Below are 19,105 nucleotides of genomic sequence, written 5' to 3'. Positions count from 1 at the left end.
CTTCAACCCCTCGGTCGAAAAGGGTTATGAATGAATAATACCGAACTGACTGTACCTGTTTATGTGCACAGAAAAAAATCTCTCGAAAATTTATTACCAGCATAGAGAGGGTGTGCGTAGAAAAATAAAACACCCCCTACGAACCGAAGCCCCCTGAGCCCCACCTACCGACCCCCCGAGCCCATTGTTGGCGTTTTAATCCGACAAACAGGCCCATTGAAAATTTTAAAGGTGATCAAAAAAAATTACACCCAACAAGGAATAATGGTTAGAATCATTTTTTATACATTTACCATGGTCAAAATGTAACCATTCCGATTAAAAGGGTTACGCGATGGACCCCACTTCATGCTACATCAGACCTTATTTCCGAGCGTGTCAGTGTACATTTTTGTATGACGGACAGCTACAATGAAATGCATTAGAGTTTTCGGTTTGAATTTTAATAATGGCGAAATCCGTCCATTACATTTCATGGCCTTTTGTGTTTGTTTAAATCTTGACGGAATCGTACCCTCCGCGCACAAAGGGGTTAAGCCCGTGTTGTTTTATAATGTTTAAAAGATTATCTTACGCTTATCTACACTACATAACGATGGCTTAATAGTTTTTATGTCAAAATACTCACTCATTCAAATCTAATCGAAGTCCGATGAGGTAAAAAAAAATGCTACAGATTGTATGTGTTTAAGGTTTATATACTTTAAGCACTCTTGTTTGAAAATTATTAATACGAAATTATGTTCACAATACATCTTATATCTATTTTAATAGCTACTGATCTACTGATCATTTTATATTTTACAATTTTAATTTAATATTGTTGGTAATCATAGTATCATATTATTCTAATGTTAATGTACAGCATAATAGGAAAAATAGCTCCAAAACCTATTTACATTTCTTATAAATGCTCATAATACATCTAAATACATAATATTAATTAAAGACTCTCTAAAGTCGATGACCTAAAGCAGTACAAATGTATGGAATTTCTATAGTATTATATTGTACGTAAGACATGACATTTTGCATCAATATACTTATGTAGGTCATTTTGGCCATGTTATATTTCATAAATTCGTAATTTTTCAGTATTTTTTTCTTTTCAAATTAAAGGTATATAACTCAAGGATGCTCTTAATTACTTTTAATTTCAAAAAAATTCCGGGAACATAAAAAAATTATGATTTTATGAAAAAAGAACGCTTTCCCCATACAAACACTTTTTGAAACATACAGACTTTTGAGCAAAATGGTGACTTTGAATTTTCGTTAATCATTCAAAACTTCTCATAATTGAGTCAAATAAACGACAATGGGTGAATATTAAACCGTTATTTTTATTTTGTAATCAGTAAAAAATCTAAAATGTTCTAATAATATAAATATATGCAAAAAAACTGAATTTTACGAAATTTTCGACGAGATAAATCGATTGGTTGGAGGCATAGGACATAGTTTAAAATCGATGATTTTTTTATTTAATGTTTACTTGATACAAACTTTTCCATTAGGTTCACTGTTGGACATTCAAAATTCGCGTTTTTCGCTCCGGCCCATTGTATAGATATGTATGTACATGGGTGTTTATATGTAAGTACATTGCAAAAAATAAAAATACAAACTGATCAAAAAAATGCTGTGGATGATTATTTCGATTTGACTGAAAATGTATAGAAATTATTTATTTTATAATAAAAAATAATAGAGTTTTTGATCAGAATCATTTCAATTTTAAAATTCGCTAGATAACTAATTATTCGTACATATTTCAAAGCAATGAAAATCACAATCAATAGAAAACAATATCTGAATATTGATTCCAATACTCAATTTTGCCACAGCAATACTATATTTTGAATTAAACACTGCAAAAGCCAAAAATCTGTAAAAATTACACATTTTTTTAAACCCTCATATGTATATCTTAAAAGCAAGAGAGCAAGAACATTTTGAATTAAAAAAATCAAAATAGCTTCAAAAATAATCAAATGGATAAAATAGAAATTCAGGTATTCTAAAGAGAAGGTAATAAAAATCTAAACTAGGTTGGATGGTAGGAATTTTCTTAAATGAAGAGCAGAATCTTTGTAGAAAAGCGTTGAAATAATGATATTTTAGGATATAAAATTGACATTATCATCAAATACATTGATGAACTTTATTTTAAATTCATATGTTATGTTCTATATTAATATGTTTTTCAATGCTTAATCGGTATTTAATGTGTACACTCATATTATATAGGTATATGAAATTTCACTACCTAAATTCACTGTCGGTATAAATTACAGTAGCGAATTGATAAAGTTACCGTTATTAATATTGTCGGCATCGGCTTGTGTTGTTACAATATTATCGTAATGAACTGATGAATATATTGCATATGGGAATCACACTAGAAAATAACACGTGTTAATCTCCCTCTGTGTTGAAATTAACACTGCACGTAGTCCATATCAATTCCAGAGGGAACCTGCGTGATTGTGAATTGTGCAAATTGAAAGGTTTACCGATACAACAGGACGAACCAAAACTGTATTCTTAATATTTAATATATGTTTCGTTATTATTAAAAAAAAACAGATATTCAATTGAGCGAATTGGGACGCCTAGGAATAAGTTCAAAGAATAACATATGACATATTTATGAGAATATCATTATGTATATCGAGATTAAATTTAAAGATGTTTATTGCATTGAAAATTAATATAAAAATATATGTAGATGACAGTAAAACAAACCTAGTGTTAATATTTTCGATTTTTTTAAAAGCTTTTCGTTATAATTTAAGTACGATTCTAAAACTAATTCATTTGTTGCATTGGAAATGTGTCATCATTATATTTAAAACATTTTTTTTATAATCGTTTTACATTTTTGACGGCGTGAAATGTTATAATAATCTATTATATATACTATTTAATGTATATTTTAAAAAATACCGCTTGAAAAATAATCAAACCGTACTAAAATAGTTGCATTCCTTAAGTGAACCATGGTATTACATCACATACTACTATGACGGTTTTAACGTTAAAAAAATTGAATTATTTATTTAAAATTTAATAGTTATTTATTTTTAACACGTCAATCAGAATGTGCATCAAATATAAATGCAGCAAAAAAACGGCTAAGCGAAACCTAAATAATATAAAAAAATTGTAAAAGCTCCAAATCGGCAAAAAAATTGTACTAAAACGTATGAGATAAGATTCGAGCAATTTTTTTTAAGTTATACGATGGATATATTGAAGTGGAATCGTGCATACGATATTTGAAATTTATATTTGAGTAGATCATCGTGAATTCAAAGCTCGTGCCGAGGAGCTTTCCCGACGTGCGCGCATTTTCCGCGCGAATTTTCCGACACTGTCCAGTGCGTAACTTACGGCACGTCCTGCACTTCCGGAAGAGCACGTGCCCTACAATACAAGTGCACGAACACAGGTAGCACGTGTACATATTAACTTTTCCACCGACACAACGCCACTTTTTTCGTGTTCAATATGATGTCCGTATATCGGGGGCGTATTTGCACAATTGTTTTCGCGCTTCGCACCGATATATTGCGGCGACGCTTTGTTATTACAGCGCGTATTTTTTTCTAACGCCACTTTTTATTACGACATTGTATTTAGTCGACGTTTGTATTTACATTACACTTGTCGTGCCTCGAGTGGCCACTGATAACGACCAACGCCCTGGCTAACAAGTGCCGATTGGATATGTTTTTTTTCGTACGAATTCGCACTTGGAGCTGACGCTAGCCGGAGATCGATAAACTTGTCGAGCTTAAAATTGATTGAGCTTACTGTTTTCTGGTGGTTTTTGCCAGCGGTGACAAGTTTGAGGCTGTGGGGTTGGCGGAAAAGCGAGAGCTTATCGGGCGTGACGCTCGACGGGCCACTCGAGATGTGTCTTGTTGCATTTTGCCACGAAAATGCTTTTAGATGCTTAAAACGCCGTAAATTTAGAATGAATTTCAATTTTGATAGTAATTTAACTACGAAAAGTCGACTGTCTTATTTGTCGAAGAATGAAAACTATCAAACAAAATGAATCGAAGTTCATGTTTGCTTTGTTAAGGTTTGCCTTTTGAGAGATATGTCTCATCTTGCGTATATTGGTGGGGATATAACTTGAATTAAGATAGTTGGTACAATTTTACATGATAACAGATGAATCAACTTAATTTTAAAGAGTTGATTTATATTAAAAAAAAAATCAATTTTCTGATGAGCTCAATGAAGATTCAAAAACTATAAAGGAAATAGAATGACTTTTTTGACCTATGTACATATACATACATACATACATACATACAATATAGTGTATTAAAATAAAGCTCTACATCTGTACGTTTTAGTTATTGAAAGTGTTGATTTCTGTGCATGAAAATATATGTAGATCTCATTACAAAATATAATCTCTATATTATTAATAGTATGCTTGTTCAAGGTTTTTTTTTTAATATGAGTGACTACTAAATCTTTAGTAATTAAGATGATATTTGTTTGTGTAAATTTTGTATAGAACTTCAATCCACGGCCGTATCCAGGTATTTTAAGGGGGTTGAAACACAGGCACCCCTCCCCCAAGCTTTTAAAAAAAATGAAACTTTTTATAAGCTTTTATTCTTTTGGAATTTGGAAAATGTGTTGAATTAATAAGTACTTTCCTAATATGTTCTCCAACGTGCACCTTCTATAAAATTTAGCAGAAAGCAGAAAGAAAACTAAGGTATCTTTGGGTTATAAAAAACGAAAACAATAAAATATGGCGAAAATACAACATTCTTTATATTTTGCATGACTCATTTCAGTTCGAAATGTATCAGAACAATAATCTATATTTGGAAGCGAATGAAACATTCATAGTTAATTCTCATAAATATAATATACATATATATATATATATATATATATATATATATATATATATATATATATATATATATATATATATATACTTTTTTTTTTTTAATTTAGGGGTCTGACGCCCCCAAAGACCTAAAAGGTGTGTGTAAAAATCAAATTTGGTTGAATAATATTAGATTTTTTTAATAAATTATTTACGAATTTACAATACATAGATAGCCTAAAGTTAAAAATGCATATTTTTGTCGTTTAAAATTCGAAACAACTTAAATTAACACTGTACAATCTATTCTACAATATACAATTTGTTTACGTTGAATAGTATGGTTCTGAGTATAGACGAGGATGTCCTACAGAACTGGTGGGAGGTGGAGCAGCTCTGGACAACAGCAGCTTCCTTGATTTTCGCTTATAGCTGAAAAATAAGCATAAAGTGAAAAAAACATGAAAATATTCATGAAAAAAAAGACTGAGATCATTAAATTACCTCTGATGCAAACAACACACAGAGCAAGTTGCAACGAGTGCTGCAAAAACTAACAAAACAGCCAAAGCCAACAACCACAGATGAGGACGGGCTATCGCCCTGGCTAAAGGCACAGCTGGTGGAGCACAACCCTGAATTTCAGCCAGTAAATACCTAGCATATACTTCTGAAGCAGCTTCTTTAATTTTACCCATTGCAGCATTCATATCATTAGGATTGAGCGCCGAATGATCTTTACTCAATTGGAAGCACGAACTATTATAAAAACACAACGTTATTAATGTTTCTTTATATAACCGTATGTATGTAAACAATTTTTATAGGATTTTACCTGGTGGAGCTGAAATCTAGTGTATTGTCTTGCTCCAGAACTTGCGCGTCAAACATGTGAAGCGATAGTCCAGCTGGATTCAATAAGGATTGTAGTTCTGATGAGAAGTGAGGAAGATTTCTGATGACGTCTGATGGTGGAGCTCTAAATACAAATTGTAGAAGGTCTCTATCTCTTACGATGAATAGCTGAAAGTATTTAAATAGCATTAGGTACAAAATTCCGCATTTGAATAGTTTCAACTTGCTTAAAAATACTTACATGCACGAATACATCTGAAAATCGTCCAGTTGCATTGCTGTTGCTTGCACGTATCGTCAATCTGTTGAATGTCAAGTAAAACATTAACACTTGCTATAATGTGCTAAAAAAATCCGCTAGTCACTGTAATGGACGCAAAGTGGCCAGTTAAAAATGTGTATCAAATGTTAAAACAATGCAAAATCTGCGAGGTTTATTATTGTAATGTTATATATGTATATAAAACCGAAACCGCATCTGAAATTCGCTTCTAATATTGGCCTTCGTCAAAGTCGTTTCTGATTAGCTGGATTGGTTTAAAACGTTTGTGATTGGTCGGTCGTTAAATAATAAATTTAATAAAAAATAATATAATTTTTTTAGATTCAAATAAAGTTTATAAAAAAACAAATATATTTTTTTTCATGGTTCGATGGTATTCTCACTACTAGACTGCATTTCCATTTCAAGTTACTTTTATTATATCCGTGCTAAGCTGGGTAGCACCAATAGTTAGCTATAAAAATCATTAAGTTTCGAATAACATAAAATAAGTGCAATAAATGATAAAAATAATTACTGAAGTAGATCCCTCATTCTAAAGCGGATGTCATTATAACGGTATTCGGTCTACCTTCAAATATCTACTTTAGTATGCGATCTACCTTAATGTTTTTACTTTAATAAGTGGTCTCACTGTCTCAATTTTCGCGTGTGTCAGTGAGACTGAACAATACCGACCCTAACAACCTAATCTTAAATGAATAGGGCCAACCCTAACTTAACCTAACCTAACGTGACCCTTAAATAAATAGGTGTTGGATGCTAAGATATGTTTTTTTGTGAAAATATTGATGAAACACCCATTTATTTAAGGGTTAGGTTAGGTTAGATTAAGTTAGGATTGGCCCGATTCATTTAAGATTAGGTTATTAGGGTCGTTATATTCTTTGCTGCTGACGATATTTTGATAGAAATGCTTCGACAATATTATGGGGTGGCAGAAAAAAACTTTTATAAATTATACCAAACAGGTCGTTGCTATGATACAAATAAAAAATAATAGTCAACTGCGATCCAAAGGTAGATCGCATGCTTAGGTAGACCGCATACTAAAGTAGCACCCAGTTGTACAAGGGACTTACCGCGAAAATAATTATTTCTGTTGATATTGATAAATGTTTTTAATTCGTAATATTATAATTCGAATCATAGAGGTTTTGACGAGGAATACATAAAATATGAAGACCCTACATTCAGTATATTTGGAGATATAAAATAAAATATACGTCCTGGCCACTCGCTATCCATCACAGTGCGACAAGTGTTAACAATCTGATTGGCAATAGCGACTTACGTGAAGTGTCCATCGACAAAATGCACCAAGCTTTTCAGTGAAGTGACTTGGCCTGTCTCTTTATCAACGGCGAACACGGCAGTGTTGTTTGAAGTTCTGATGGTGGCTAAAGGAGATGTAAAATCAACATTTTCGAGATAGTATTGTGGTGCAGGAGCACTTGCATCTGAATCGCGAGCGTGCACTTGCAACAGTGCAGTGCCGGCACGTGCGTTGAGTCTCACTCCGAGAGTTACATTGCCTCCATCAAATTCTGGCAAATGATCGTCGACGTCCAGGACTTTTACAAGCACTTGAGCCTCGGCCGGATTCTGTAAAATCAAAAAATTGAGATTGGTGAGAAACGTCACTATTTTGTCACAAGTTATAGACAAGGCATTCTCCTTTCAGTCAAACTCTAAACTCATGTCTATGAGTTTGCACAAGTTCTATAAGATCCAAAGATACATCTTCCAAGCAATGTTTGATATATTGCTATAGATGTTACGTGTGAATTTAATAAATGAAAGTCGACGTGAGAGCAGATGGAAATATCTATCAATAGTTTGAGTCAACTCCCGCAATAGTTTTCTATTGGTATTAAATATCCTAAATAAATTTGGTTTGAGCTTTTGTCAATATTAGCTCCCACTTCCTTATCATACTTACGAGTCGATTATAAGGCTTATTTTCCAATTGACTCGGCCGTAAATCTTTCCTAAAGCATTTTACTGTGAGTAAATAGTGTGAGGACACTTCTCTGTCCAAACGATCTTCCAACGTAATCTTCGCTTTGTTATCGTCGGTTCTTTTGATACTGAAGAGTCCTAGCTCGTTTCCGGCTGGAATTGATAAAATAAATTACACATACATACAACCACTTCATTCAACGAAAGTGTGATTATTTATAAAATCTTACATATGAAAATGTAATCAATAGCTCCATTATCTCCAATGTCTTCGTCTAAAGCTGCAACTTCTCCGATTACAGTTCCTATCGGTTGTTCTTCTTCAGTGTTGAACACTATTGGTGGGTCATCCTTTGACAACAAAAAATATTGCAATTAAAATATTGTTAAAACTTATGATTCCAGAATAATGAAACGCAAGTACCAATGCTCTGATAAATCTGGGTTTATGATCGTCAATATCGGTTATGTTCACTTGTAACACTCTTGTGACTGTTTGTGGTGGATCACCTCTATCAGATACAACCAAGATCAATTCATAACTAGATTTCTTCTCCCTGTCTAGTGATTTGCTCGTTGTAATCAGACCAGAATTTATATCTAAACATCGTAAAATAAAACACTGAGTAACTGATTCAATATTAGTTACAGAGACATACATAACTAGGTTTTGTGAACGCTTGCCTATTTTGAAGACTTTAGAATCAGGGCCAGAGTCTTGGATTCGATATTGCAGTCTTCCCGAAGGCAAGGAAGGATCGTCAGGATCACTAGCGACCACTTGAAATACTGAAGATCCAACTGTGGCATTCTAAAAATATATGTAAACTTTTAACAATGTTCAATTTTAAGGATATTTTTTTATTGTAAAACGGACTCACTTCGCTGATCATAGCCACTTGATCCAAAGTTGGTTTGATGAAAAGTGGTACACCATCATTAGAGCTAACGTCTCCTATGTACAACGACAGTTCTGTATCTCCGTGAAGTCCTCCACCATCGGTACCTCGAAGTCTCAACAAATAAGGATCAGCTCTCCCTTTTCCAGCCAACGTTTTCTTGGTTTTAATTTCACCAGTTAGAAGATTGATTTGGAATAGACCTAAATTTCACGAAATCGTAGAGCCTTGTTTCTAGTTGCAAGTGCTTCTATAATAAGTAGTAAAAAAGGTCTTATTGAAACACTCACCGTTTCCTTCACCTTCATCTATGAATTCATACTTAATTTCTCCACCTAAACCTTCATCAGGATCTGTAGCTGAAATGTTTACTACGCTTCTTCCAACAGGGACATTCTCAGGAACAACAGCTAAATTAAACAGATACATTTAAATATAGAAGAAGTATGGAGTAGAAGTATGGCTTTAAATAATATAATAAAAAATTACCCATATAAGTCGTGTATTGAAAAGTTGGAGGATTATCATTTACATCAAGGACATCAATTATAAGAGGAATTGTGGTCCTCTGTTGGGATACTCCTGATCCATTAGGAGAATCTGTTGCTCCTATGTCCAATCGCAATACAGATTGTCTCTCCCTATCTAATGTTTTGTTTGGTGCAACCTAAGATTCGTCAACATAAATTAGAATAGAAAAAGAAGAAATTTTCAAGAAAAAATAAATTCAAAATACCTGGATGACTCCTGTGATTTCATCAATGACAAAGAGATTAGAGTTTTGACCACCCAAAGAGTATCTGATATCAGAATATCCCAATTCTCGATCGGTTTCTGTGAGGGTAGCGTCCATATCAGTAGCTTTAACATTTAAAATTTGATTTGGAAACTTGGACGATTCAGGAACGCTGGTTTTGTATATTTTTACACTAAATTCTGGTGCATTGTCGTTGATGTTTCGCACCTTAACATTTACTTCAGCAGTGCTATACTTGCTGCCATCATTGCTCGTAGCTTTTACGGTAAATGTTAAATTGGGGCTAGCCAAGGCTTCATAGTCCAGTCTTTTGGTTAGTAGAACTTGTCCAGTTTGAGGATCTACCTGCAGCAGATCCGTCTCAGAGTTGATTACTTTAAAATTGGTGACGGTGTGACCTGAGATAGGATCTTCTGCAGTCAAAACGAAAAGTGTACTTCCAATTGGTTCCTCCTCATCGACGTCAACAGAAATTCTTGGATTTGTTGAAGTCCATCCTTCGTTTGTAAACTGAGGGGTGTTATCAGTGAAAGATTGAATATAGAGTGTCAACTCCACCACAGCGAATTGCTTGTCTTTGTTATACACGGCTTTCAAATCCTCAGCTTTGATCGAAAGCAATACTATAGAAGCTAAGTTATAATCTAATGTATTATTTACGAAAATTTCTCCACTCTTCTCATCTATCCTGAAGGCTGTTTTGTAGTTGTAAGGAGCTGTGGATTTGAGCTGAACTCCAGATTTAGAGAAAGCTTTGATAGGTTCGATTATTGAATACTTAAGATCTGAATCCAAGTCTGTGTCCATAGCTGTGACTTTAAAGACGGGTTTTCCAATTTTGGCTCGTTCCGAAACGTAAGCTGATGTGCTGGATAGGTTGAAGAATGGTGCTTTATCATTAACATCATCGACTGTTATAAATACTGTAGTAGTTGCTGTTTCTGGTACTGGAGAGCCACTGTCGACAGCTGTCACTATCACGTCGTAATGATCTGGATTTGTGTCAAGATCTAGGTTTGCTTCTGGAGATATTGTAATCAAACCTGACTTCTCGTTGATTATGAAGTTATCTTTAGCACCACCTGCTAAATGATAAGTTAACAGATGGTCCAAGCCATCGGGATCATTGGCTATAACTGTAGTTACATTGGTTCCAGCTGGAGAGTTTTCACTTATTGATGCTTTGTAGTTCATAGGACCAAAATCATAATTGAAGTCTGTTATTCCAAAATCTTCGTTTCGATTCTTCGGAGATACAAAACTATTATAATTTCCTTTAAATATTGGTCTCTGATTCCCAGGAACACCCACTCTTATAAACACCCGAGTGTCGTTATGTAATGGTGGATAACCTAAAAGTATAGTCAACTTTAACAATAGCCAAAAAAGTTTTTTTAGAAAAGAAATTTCAAATAAACAAACCTTTATCTGTAGCTCTAACTGTGAGCTCATATTGTCCTCTAGGAGTATCCATTGAATCAACTGAACTCAAAATTTTGATCTCTCCTGAGATTGGATCTATGGTAAACACATTTCCACTATTTGAAATGCTATTATCTGATTCTATGGAGTATACAATGCTTCCTCCACCTTGATCAGGACCATCCCTATCAGTCGCCTGAAATATGCGATAGTTTGAAATAAAATTCATCAATTTAATGTTAGTATAATGTGATGATTTTACTCACTCTTACGACAAGTTGTGGTTCAAAACTAGTAGCACCATCCCTGATAGTTCTGGAGTATTCAGCTATATCGAAAGCAGGGGCATTATCATTGACGTCTTGTACTTCAACGAAAACGTTCACCGTTGATACTTTTCCTCCGCCATCTTTGGCTACCATAGTCAAACTGTAACTCTTTTGCTTCTCAAAGTCTAACGGTCCTTTAACGTAGACGCCCCCTTCATTTTTTTCCGTCTTAAAGTGGTCAGAACCGAATCCAGTCAGTACGTATTCTAATTTACCGAAAGCTCCAGAGTCTTTATCCTTAGCTTTCAGATCTGATATCTTAAATCCATCTTCAACATCTTCAAGCACGTTCAGTTTATAATCCTCCTTTTCGAATATGGGAGGGTTATCGTTGGTATCTAATAATTTTATATTGACTCGAGTGCTAGATACTTCTTGATCGTTGACTAGAGCTACGATGTCAAAGCTTAGAGATCGTTTGGAGTCATCGTCAACATCGTAGTCAAGTTTGGAAGCATCGTTAACTTTAATTGCTAGCGGTGTTCTTCCTTCACCATAGGCTGGACTAACGGTGAATACGTTTTCAGAATTGAGCACGTGTCTCAATGTTAAATTGTATCTGCTATTAACATTCAGATCGTTGTCTTCTACGTAGACTGATAGACCTGGGATTGGAGTACCGACTTCAATGTTTTCTGGAATCGATACGTTGAACTCTTTCTCATTGAACTCTGGCTTGTGATCGTCTGTGTCTGTTATCACAATGGTAACTTGAGTGACAGAATAGTCTGAAGGTTCATCGTTATCTATGAGTTCAGTCGCCTAAAAAAAAAATAATAAACGATTAAAATGTTACATAATAAGATCGTATGTAATATAAATTATTTGCAATCCATACTTTAACGAAAAAGCTGTAAACTCCTCCATTCTGTAACACACTTGGATGCTCTCGATCCAATGGAATAAACGAAGTAATCAATTTTGCTTCTCCACTTCCTTTCGTAGTGACCAGATTGAAATAACCGAGAGAGTCACCTTCAATAGTGATCAAAATTGGTCTCGGATTGCCTGTATCACCATCCTTTGCGAATATATCCATTACTGTCGTAACCTGCAAAAAAAATGCTTGAATGAGATCTTGAATCTTTCGAAAAGATTTTTCTAATTTCGTCACTCATAAGATGATCTCGAGTCTTTATTTCAAATGATGACGCAAGATTATATATGTATGCAGTGGCGGACTGGCCATACAAGCGAACATGCCCGATGGCATGTGGGCCCCACTATCTGTTGGAAAATATGGGCCCTCAGTAAAATTAAATAACTTTTTATATTTCACGTATGTAATAATTTATAGGACTTTGGGACCTAAAGTTTGGGTATTTCAACAAAATAAATTTCTTACGATATACACAAACAACTAATACCTGCTTTAACAGCCCAAGGATCGGTTAACTTTTTTTATTAGGCTAGAAATGTAAATTGCGAGGGCCCTTTTGTCGGTCCCATTTCCAACCTCAATATTATGTATGTATATACCAATACCTATGTAACAACTACCTACTGAAATAAAAATGGGAATAAACGAATTTCCGTGAATAATATAAACTGAATTGCTTAAAACAATTTCGATAGGAAGATTCATCATCAACCAGCGATTTAAATTTATTTCATACTTTCAAAATAACATTTGATTATGCTTCGACGATATAGTATGATTTAAATACACAATTTTAAACAGTTTCCGAATATAAAATCTATTCCTAATCTAGATACATCCATGTATATAGAAATATAGGATAGGGAGCCCCTCCCCAAAATCCCGATTTTCGATTAACATTAATTGAAAATATTATGCATTGTTTTCAGGGACGTAATTTGGGGGTGGGGGCATAGGGGGGCACTCGCCCCCCTAAATTAAGGAATAGTGTGAATTTAGAAAATATTATGAATTTAATGATTAATAAGATACTATGGATCTATGAATGCTACGTTTATTTCTTATGTATGTTACTTTTGGGTAACTAATAAAATAATCGCTGCTATGTGCTTTGAAAAAAAAATTTATTATTTCGAAGCAAGTATATTTTGGTTTTTCAGTGGTATGCCTTGGGTAAAATTCTTAGAAATTGTTCATCCTATGGAGCGAATCGTTAGAAAAGTCCCCTTTACTTTATTTTGTCTCAAAAACAGATGTGTAACGTTTATTTTTCCGAAAGTTCGTATATTTTTTGTTTTCAAGAAAGGTTTTAAATTAATATTTTACTTAATTGGTTCAATCACAAATGATTTTATTTCTCGAATTTTTATTTTATTTGCAGACGTCCATTCTCTCACAAAACAACGAATGAGATGAATTTAAACTTCATGTGTAACGAATTCGGTCCAAAAAAAGTTTTAGTTATTTAATAAAATTGCTTTCTGACCAAAACTTTATCAAATTTAGTACATAAAGAATACAAATAACATACAAATACAAGAATACAAGAATACAAATACAGTAGACGTGATCAGTGATCGATTCTGAGTTCAAATTTTCGCATGATCACAAAATTTTATCTATTGTTATTACGTACATATGTACATAGATAAAGTGAAAAGACAGTCGGTAGAAATTAAGTTAATTGATAGTTTTTTGGTGACTCAGTTAGATGGTCAATTTTTGTTGACCATGTGAAGACTTTTGGAAAAAAATTTTCGCCTGCGGCGCTTTTTTCTCTTTTTATATATATTATTTTTTCAGAAATAAGCTGATTTTTTTCATATTTTATAACTCAATAAGGTGTATGTAAAGAAAATAGTATATCCATTTTTATTCTGATATAAGCAAGATTTTTTGAAAATTTTTCAATTTGACCAATATTTGCCTGCCCCCCCCCCCCAAGAAAAAGCTGAAATGACGTCCTCAATTGTTTTCTACCGAAAGTAAAAGCCGCTTTTATGCCGCATTCTATAATATTTACCTAGGACAAGGGTTAAAACGAAATATACAATGTAATTTATGGATCTATTTTCCTTTTGCCATTTTTCTTGTAACTAAATTTGTTTATGCCCATTTTTGAAAATTTTATTTATTTTTTACCCTTGATTTTTAGCATGATGGATAGAAGAAAATTTTCTTATATGGGGGGGGGGGGACAAATTTTTTTAACCCTCTGTGGGCCCCCTTTGACTCCTGGCATGCACTAATTTCAGTCCCAGTCCGCCACTGTATGTATGTATGTATGTATGATGATATAACATACGGGAAGAGTGTTTTCAGGAACTGTAGCAGAATAAGGTGCATTTATGAAGATAGGAGGTTGATCTTGCACGTCCAAAACATCAATGGATACAGCAGCTACTGCTGACAGCTGATTTTCCAGAGCGCCATCTTCAGCCTTGAGACCTAATCTGAACGAGGACCTCGATTCAAAGTCCAATTGTCGCTTCAAATATACTTTAGCTACAAATTGACCTTCTGCTAGCTGCAAATTAACATTAAAAATCAGCACTATTTTATACATTAACTATGCAATTGCTTCAAATGGTACCTTTTCTGCCTGTATACTGAAGACTTCACAAGCTTCTGTGTCTCCAAGATTATTTTTAGAATTGCAAAACACTTGAATATCTGAATTGATGCCTCCGTCTTTATCCGAAATGACTATTTGTGGAATCACTTTGACTTCAGACCCAACTTCAGCAGCTTCAGAAATCCTAGCACTGTAAGGCCTGCCTTTGAACACCGGAGGATTGTCATTAAAATCGGTAATGGGAATTTCTCTTCTTAAAGAAATAGTGTTGGGCTCAGACCCACTCATATCTTCATCTGCAATCAAAAACCAATACATTGAATACAACACAAATATCGCATTAGTTTTAACAGTCACTGAATATGAATACCTGTAATACTGATAATAACTTCAAGTATATCCTCCTTTTCTCTATCGAGAGGTTTGATCAACGTTACAACACCAGTTAGTTTGTCAACGTTGAAGTACTGGCCTGATATTGAATAGTGTAATTTTCCATTTTCAGGATCTTCGCCTGTGTTATATTTAAATAATTGTTAACATATTTTATTGATTTACTTATTTTTTTTGCTTAATTTGATTGTTGTATACCTTTGAGTTGATATACAGGAGTTCCTACGGCTGTATTTTCAGACATGCTAAATTGAGACATGTCACCGATTACAGGTACAAAATGAGGAGCTCTATTTATTACCTGCCCTTTCGACAGTGAGATTATCATTGAAAATATGAGCATAAGTATCTTTGAATACATTTTAGTTGCATTATTGCACCCGGCCATGTTGAAGGTTGACTGCATGTTCACTTTCTCTTCGGATTCGATGTCAGGATATCATATTGTTCTTAATTCTACAGGATAACAAAAACAGTCAATAAAAAGAGTGTTTAGAATAAACTGAACATATGAGTTTAAGAAGTGGTGTAACCACTTTCTAAATATCGGTGTGAAACCTTGATACACTTCCTACTATTGTTTTTTTTCCGATCTACTACTACCATTCAAATCGTATACGATCGTTTTCAATTAGATTTCGACGAAAATATACATTGGATTCGTTAATCGCTTTTCCATTTCAGATTATCTCATTGTCGGTGTTGAATATAGTCTGTGAGAATGTGGCCGATGCAATTCGGATTTGGTAATCGAGTTCGTTTGCGAAAAATGTTAAATAAGCGAGTAGAACTGTAGTATGTATTACGCGGATCAGTGAACAAATATTGTATGACTCATTAAGATTTTTTTACTAGGTAAAATCCACTGCTACTCCATTGAAAATTAAACCATTGTACAGGGAAAAAACTGTGAATAGTTCGTTCACAATGATAATATCAAATGGTTATTGAGGTTGGTTCAGACTGAGATTTAAGGTCAGACGACTGTATGACCAAGAATTCAACGTGTTCAATTATGAGAACATTGCGGTATTTCTCGCTAAGAAGGTGGCACGACACTGGCATGAGAGTTTTTTTAAAGATAAGTAAACAAATTTTCTACATCAGTAGTTTCTATAGATAATGTTTTACTTGATTTTAATTTTTCATATTTAATTCAAACTTGGCGATTTTGCGCCTCGTTTATACGTACATACATACTAGGGTCTCTGATTTTTTCAATTCCCGAGACATGAGATGGAGCCCAGGATGGTTCCTGGGAGTCCCAGAATCCCGGGACATATAATGTAATTTTGTTTTCATTGATATAAAATATCTTTTGATTTCAAGATCAATCTCAAAGCTGTTTTCATTAATGTTATTTTGTATTTGATACCTCGTTATTTAATTCTTTATTCAATGTCACAATTGTCTCATCTTCATCAGAATATAATAAAAGAGATTCTTCTATTGTGGAATCGTCAATACAAGAACTCGCTTCATAATAGCTTCATCGTAAGACATAAATTCGCCTTTATAAAACCATTTAATTAACGTTTTGATTGAAATATATTTCCCGGGATTCGAGATAAAAATTCCCGGGACATTGGATATAAAAAATTCTATCCCGGGTCGACCCGGGAAGAAATTCTAGTACATACATACATCGTTTATGTTCGAACGGTTACGCGCTAATGAGTTCCATTTTAAGCTTTTTAAATTGTAAGAATCAACAATAGGTTTAATATGTAATGCATTTCTTAAAAGCTTCATAGAGATTTTCTACAGAAACATTCGTATAAAAATAATTGGAAAATGATTGAGGAATTGAAATAAGTTCTATTGACAATATATTCCTGATATAGCAATATTCATAAGAATCAAAAGCAATAAATGAAAAGTAAAAGTGATAGTAAGTCTTATTTCACTGACTGTTTTTTATTGTAAAAATCTTTATTGATATTTTTTTTTTAAATTCATGCAATTCATCAAGGATTTTCCTAGTAGAGGCCGACGATATATTGCATTTCCAATAATATAAATAATTAAATTTTGTGATCAATATTAGTCAGTTTACAACACAATATAATATTACATGTTGTATAAATTTAAAATACTTCGTACGAAAAATTCAAAAACAATTGATTGCAACAAATTAATCACATAATAAAAATTGGTTTACCGTTTTTTTTCACAGTTCTATAAAAACTATCTAATTGAAATTGAAGAATAGGCCATCTTGATAAATATTTCTATTAAATTGTAAAATTTCGATAAAAATCAACCGAAGACACGTAATACGTATGAGCTAATGGTATGCCTCAGGCTACTTCCTGTTCCACCTACGAGAAACTTAAATTTACACCAGGTATACACTAAGATATCCATCTCAAAACTAGAGAAATTCAAATGCAACAATGAAAGCCTTAAAAAAAATTAAATGTCAAACTAAAATGTAACCTCCGTAGTTAACACACCCACCTTATCAACGAGTTTGCCTTGTAGCTTGTATATATACACTTCCCTTCCACTCAACACATCCTTATAACTATTATCACACGGTACTTTCTATCACTATCACTGTTTTGAGGTGTTTATCATTGTTTTGGTGCACTTTTTGACAGATTATTCGCAGTGCACCTTGGCCCGACAACTCACCACCGGCGAACTAGAGTTACTCCATCGCGGAGCGATGGCAAGTTTTGCTTTGAATTGTTCTTCTTTCTCTCTTCCCCATGGTCAGGTCTGCTGTTAGAAAGAGAGAGACGTACGTATGCTCGAGGCTTTACCCACCTGATGAAAGTATACAGGTAAAAGTAACGGTGTCTTAATAAAACTCAGGTAGAATGCTCGTCGCGTGGGTGCAATAGAGACGGTTGTATATCTGACTGTTTTTCTTCTGGAGAATGAGTACACGGTGTTTCTGATGTTTATAAAAGCTTTGTCAGATAAATTTGCATATCTTTTGAATTAAATTAACAGTAGGAACAAAAATTAGTAATAATACGTCAAAAAAATTGTGAGACCCCATCTTTTTATTATTAGTTTCAGTAGAAGTTTGTTCGGTGGTTGTGTTTATGTTAAACACCAAAAGGTTACCGGGTTCCATCCCGTGCTAATCTTTAATGCTGCTGGTCAGACTTGGATATTTGTGACTACAAGTCGATCGTTTCCTATCAGAGTTTGCCAATTTATCTGATTTCATTGTTGAAACGGTTCCTCCATCAAATCGGCAACAACCATCCTACCCACTATGTCACCAATATTTGAATATGATTTATGTACAATATGTATTAATTAATAGTTGGATTGTCTATGGATTCATTAATAGTTAATTTCGTGCTCTTCGGCATTTCGAAATTCAGTGATTATGTAATAATTGGCTAGGAACGCGCATTGGGGTTTACCTGGTAGGCCTTCCTGGTATAAAAAATAAAAATCTATGGTCAAACATTGTAAAAAGCATTGTAAGCATTATAATATAAGGTAAATGAGATCAAAATTCACAAAGACATCTATGGAGAAATTCGCAGCATTTATATAAACTAGCAAAAAGTCGAGATGCTGAATAAGTCGAATTTTACGAGAGAAATAGGACAGGGATGCCAATTTTACAGAAACTGTTTCGATGAAAAACAGAAAAATTAGCAGAATCTGATGATAAACGATCGACCTGGAATCACAAATCAAGGTCTGGCCAGCAACAGAGCTCTAGTGGGACTTTTGACGCATGGATGTGAAACTTGGGCACTGAACGCCAGAATGCTGCATAAGGTCCAGTGTACTCAAAGAAGTATGGAACTTTGTATGCTTGGCGTAATGAGGAGATATTGAAAACGGAATACGTGGGACAAAGGTGGTTGATGTAATTGAAATTGAAATGGCAATGGGCGGGTTCCATAGC

The 19,105-nt window shown here is 33.9% G+C and overlaps 1 protein-coding gene across 1 annotated transcript; it reads right to left on the bottom strand.

The window, feature by feature from the left end:
- Positions 1–5,044: 5,044 nt before the first annotated feature.
- Cad74A (cadherin 74A) lies at positions 5,045–17,871 on the bottom strand. Its single transcript, XM_077427086.1, has 21 exons — positions 17,683–17,871; positions 15,421–15,678; positions 15,200–15,343; positions 14,848–15,125; positions 14,560–14,781; positions 12,213–12,425; positions 11,312–12,136; positions 11,046–11,241; positions 9,603–10,975; positions 9,356–9,533; positions 9,157–9,276; positions 8,849–9,069; positions 8,652–8,778; positions 8,392–8,567; positions 8,198–8,318; positions 7,948–8,120; positions 7,300–7,610; positions 5,964–6,024; positions 5,703–5,890; positions 5,372–5,626; positions 5,045–5,299 (listed from the first exon to the last, which is right to left on the bottom strand). The coding sequence occupies exons 2-21, from the start codon at positions 15,626–15,628 to the stop codon at positions 5,194–5,196; spliced, it is 5,496 nt and encodes a 1,831-aa protein (XP_077283212.1). The 5' UTR covers positions 15,629–15,678; positions 17,683–17,871; the 3' UTR covers positions 5,045–5,193.
- Between the last annotated feature and the right edge of the window lie 1,234 nt (positions 17,872–19,105).

This window comes from Arctopsyche grandis, chromosome 1 (assembly GCF_051622035.1).
Source record: "Arctopsyche grandis isolate Sample6627 chromosome 1, ASM5162203v2, whole genome shotgun sequence".
NCBI classification, from domain to species: domain Eukaryota; kingdom Metazoa; phylum Arthropoda; class Insecta; order Trichoptera; family Hydropsychidae; genus Arctopsyche; species Arctopsyche grandis.
Note: the sequence above shows the minus strand (reverse complement) of the source record. Positions and strands in the feature narration are given on the sequence as shown.

Bases quoted from the DNA above. Each gene is read 5' to 3' on its own strand.
- Cad74A (XM_077427086.1), bottom strand. From the start codon at position 15,628: ATGCAGTCAACCTTCAACATGGCCGGGTGCAATAATGCAACTAAAATG. The intron at 8,319-8,391 runs GTACTTGCGTTT...TTGTTGTCAAAG, and splicing joins CCAGATTTATCAGAGCATTG to GATGACCCACCAATAGTGTT. The intron at 5,300-5,371 runs GTAATTTAATGA...CTTATTTTTCAG, and splicing joins GTGTGTTGTTTGCATCAGAG to CTATAAGCGAAAATCAAGGA.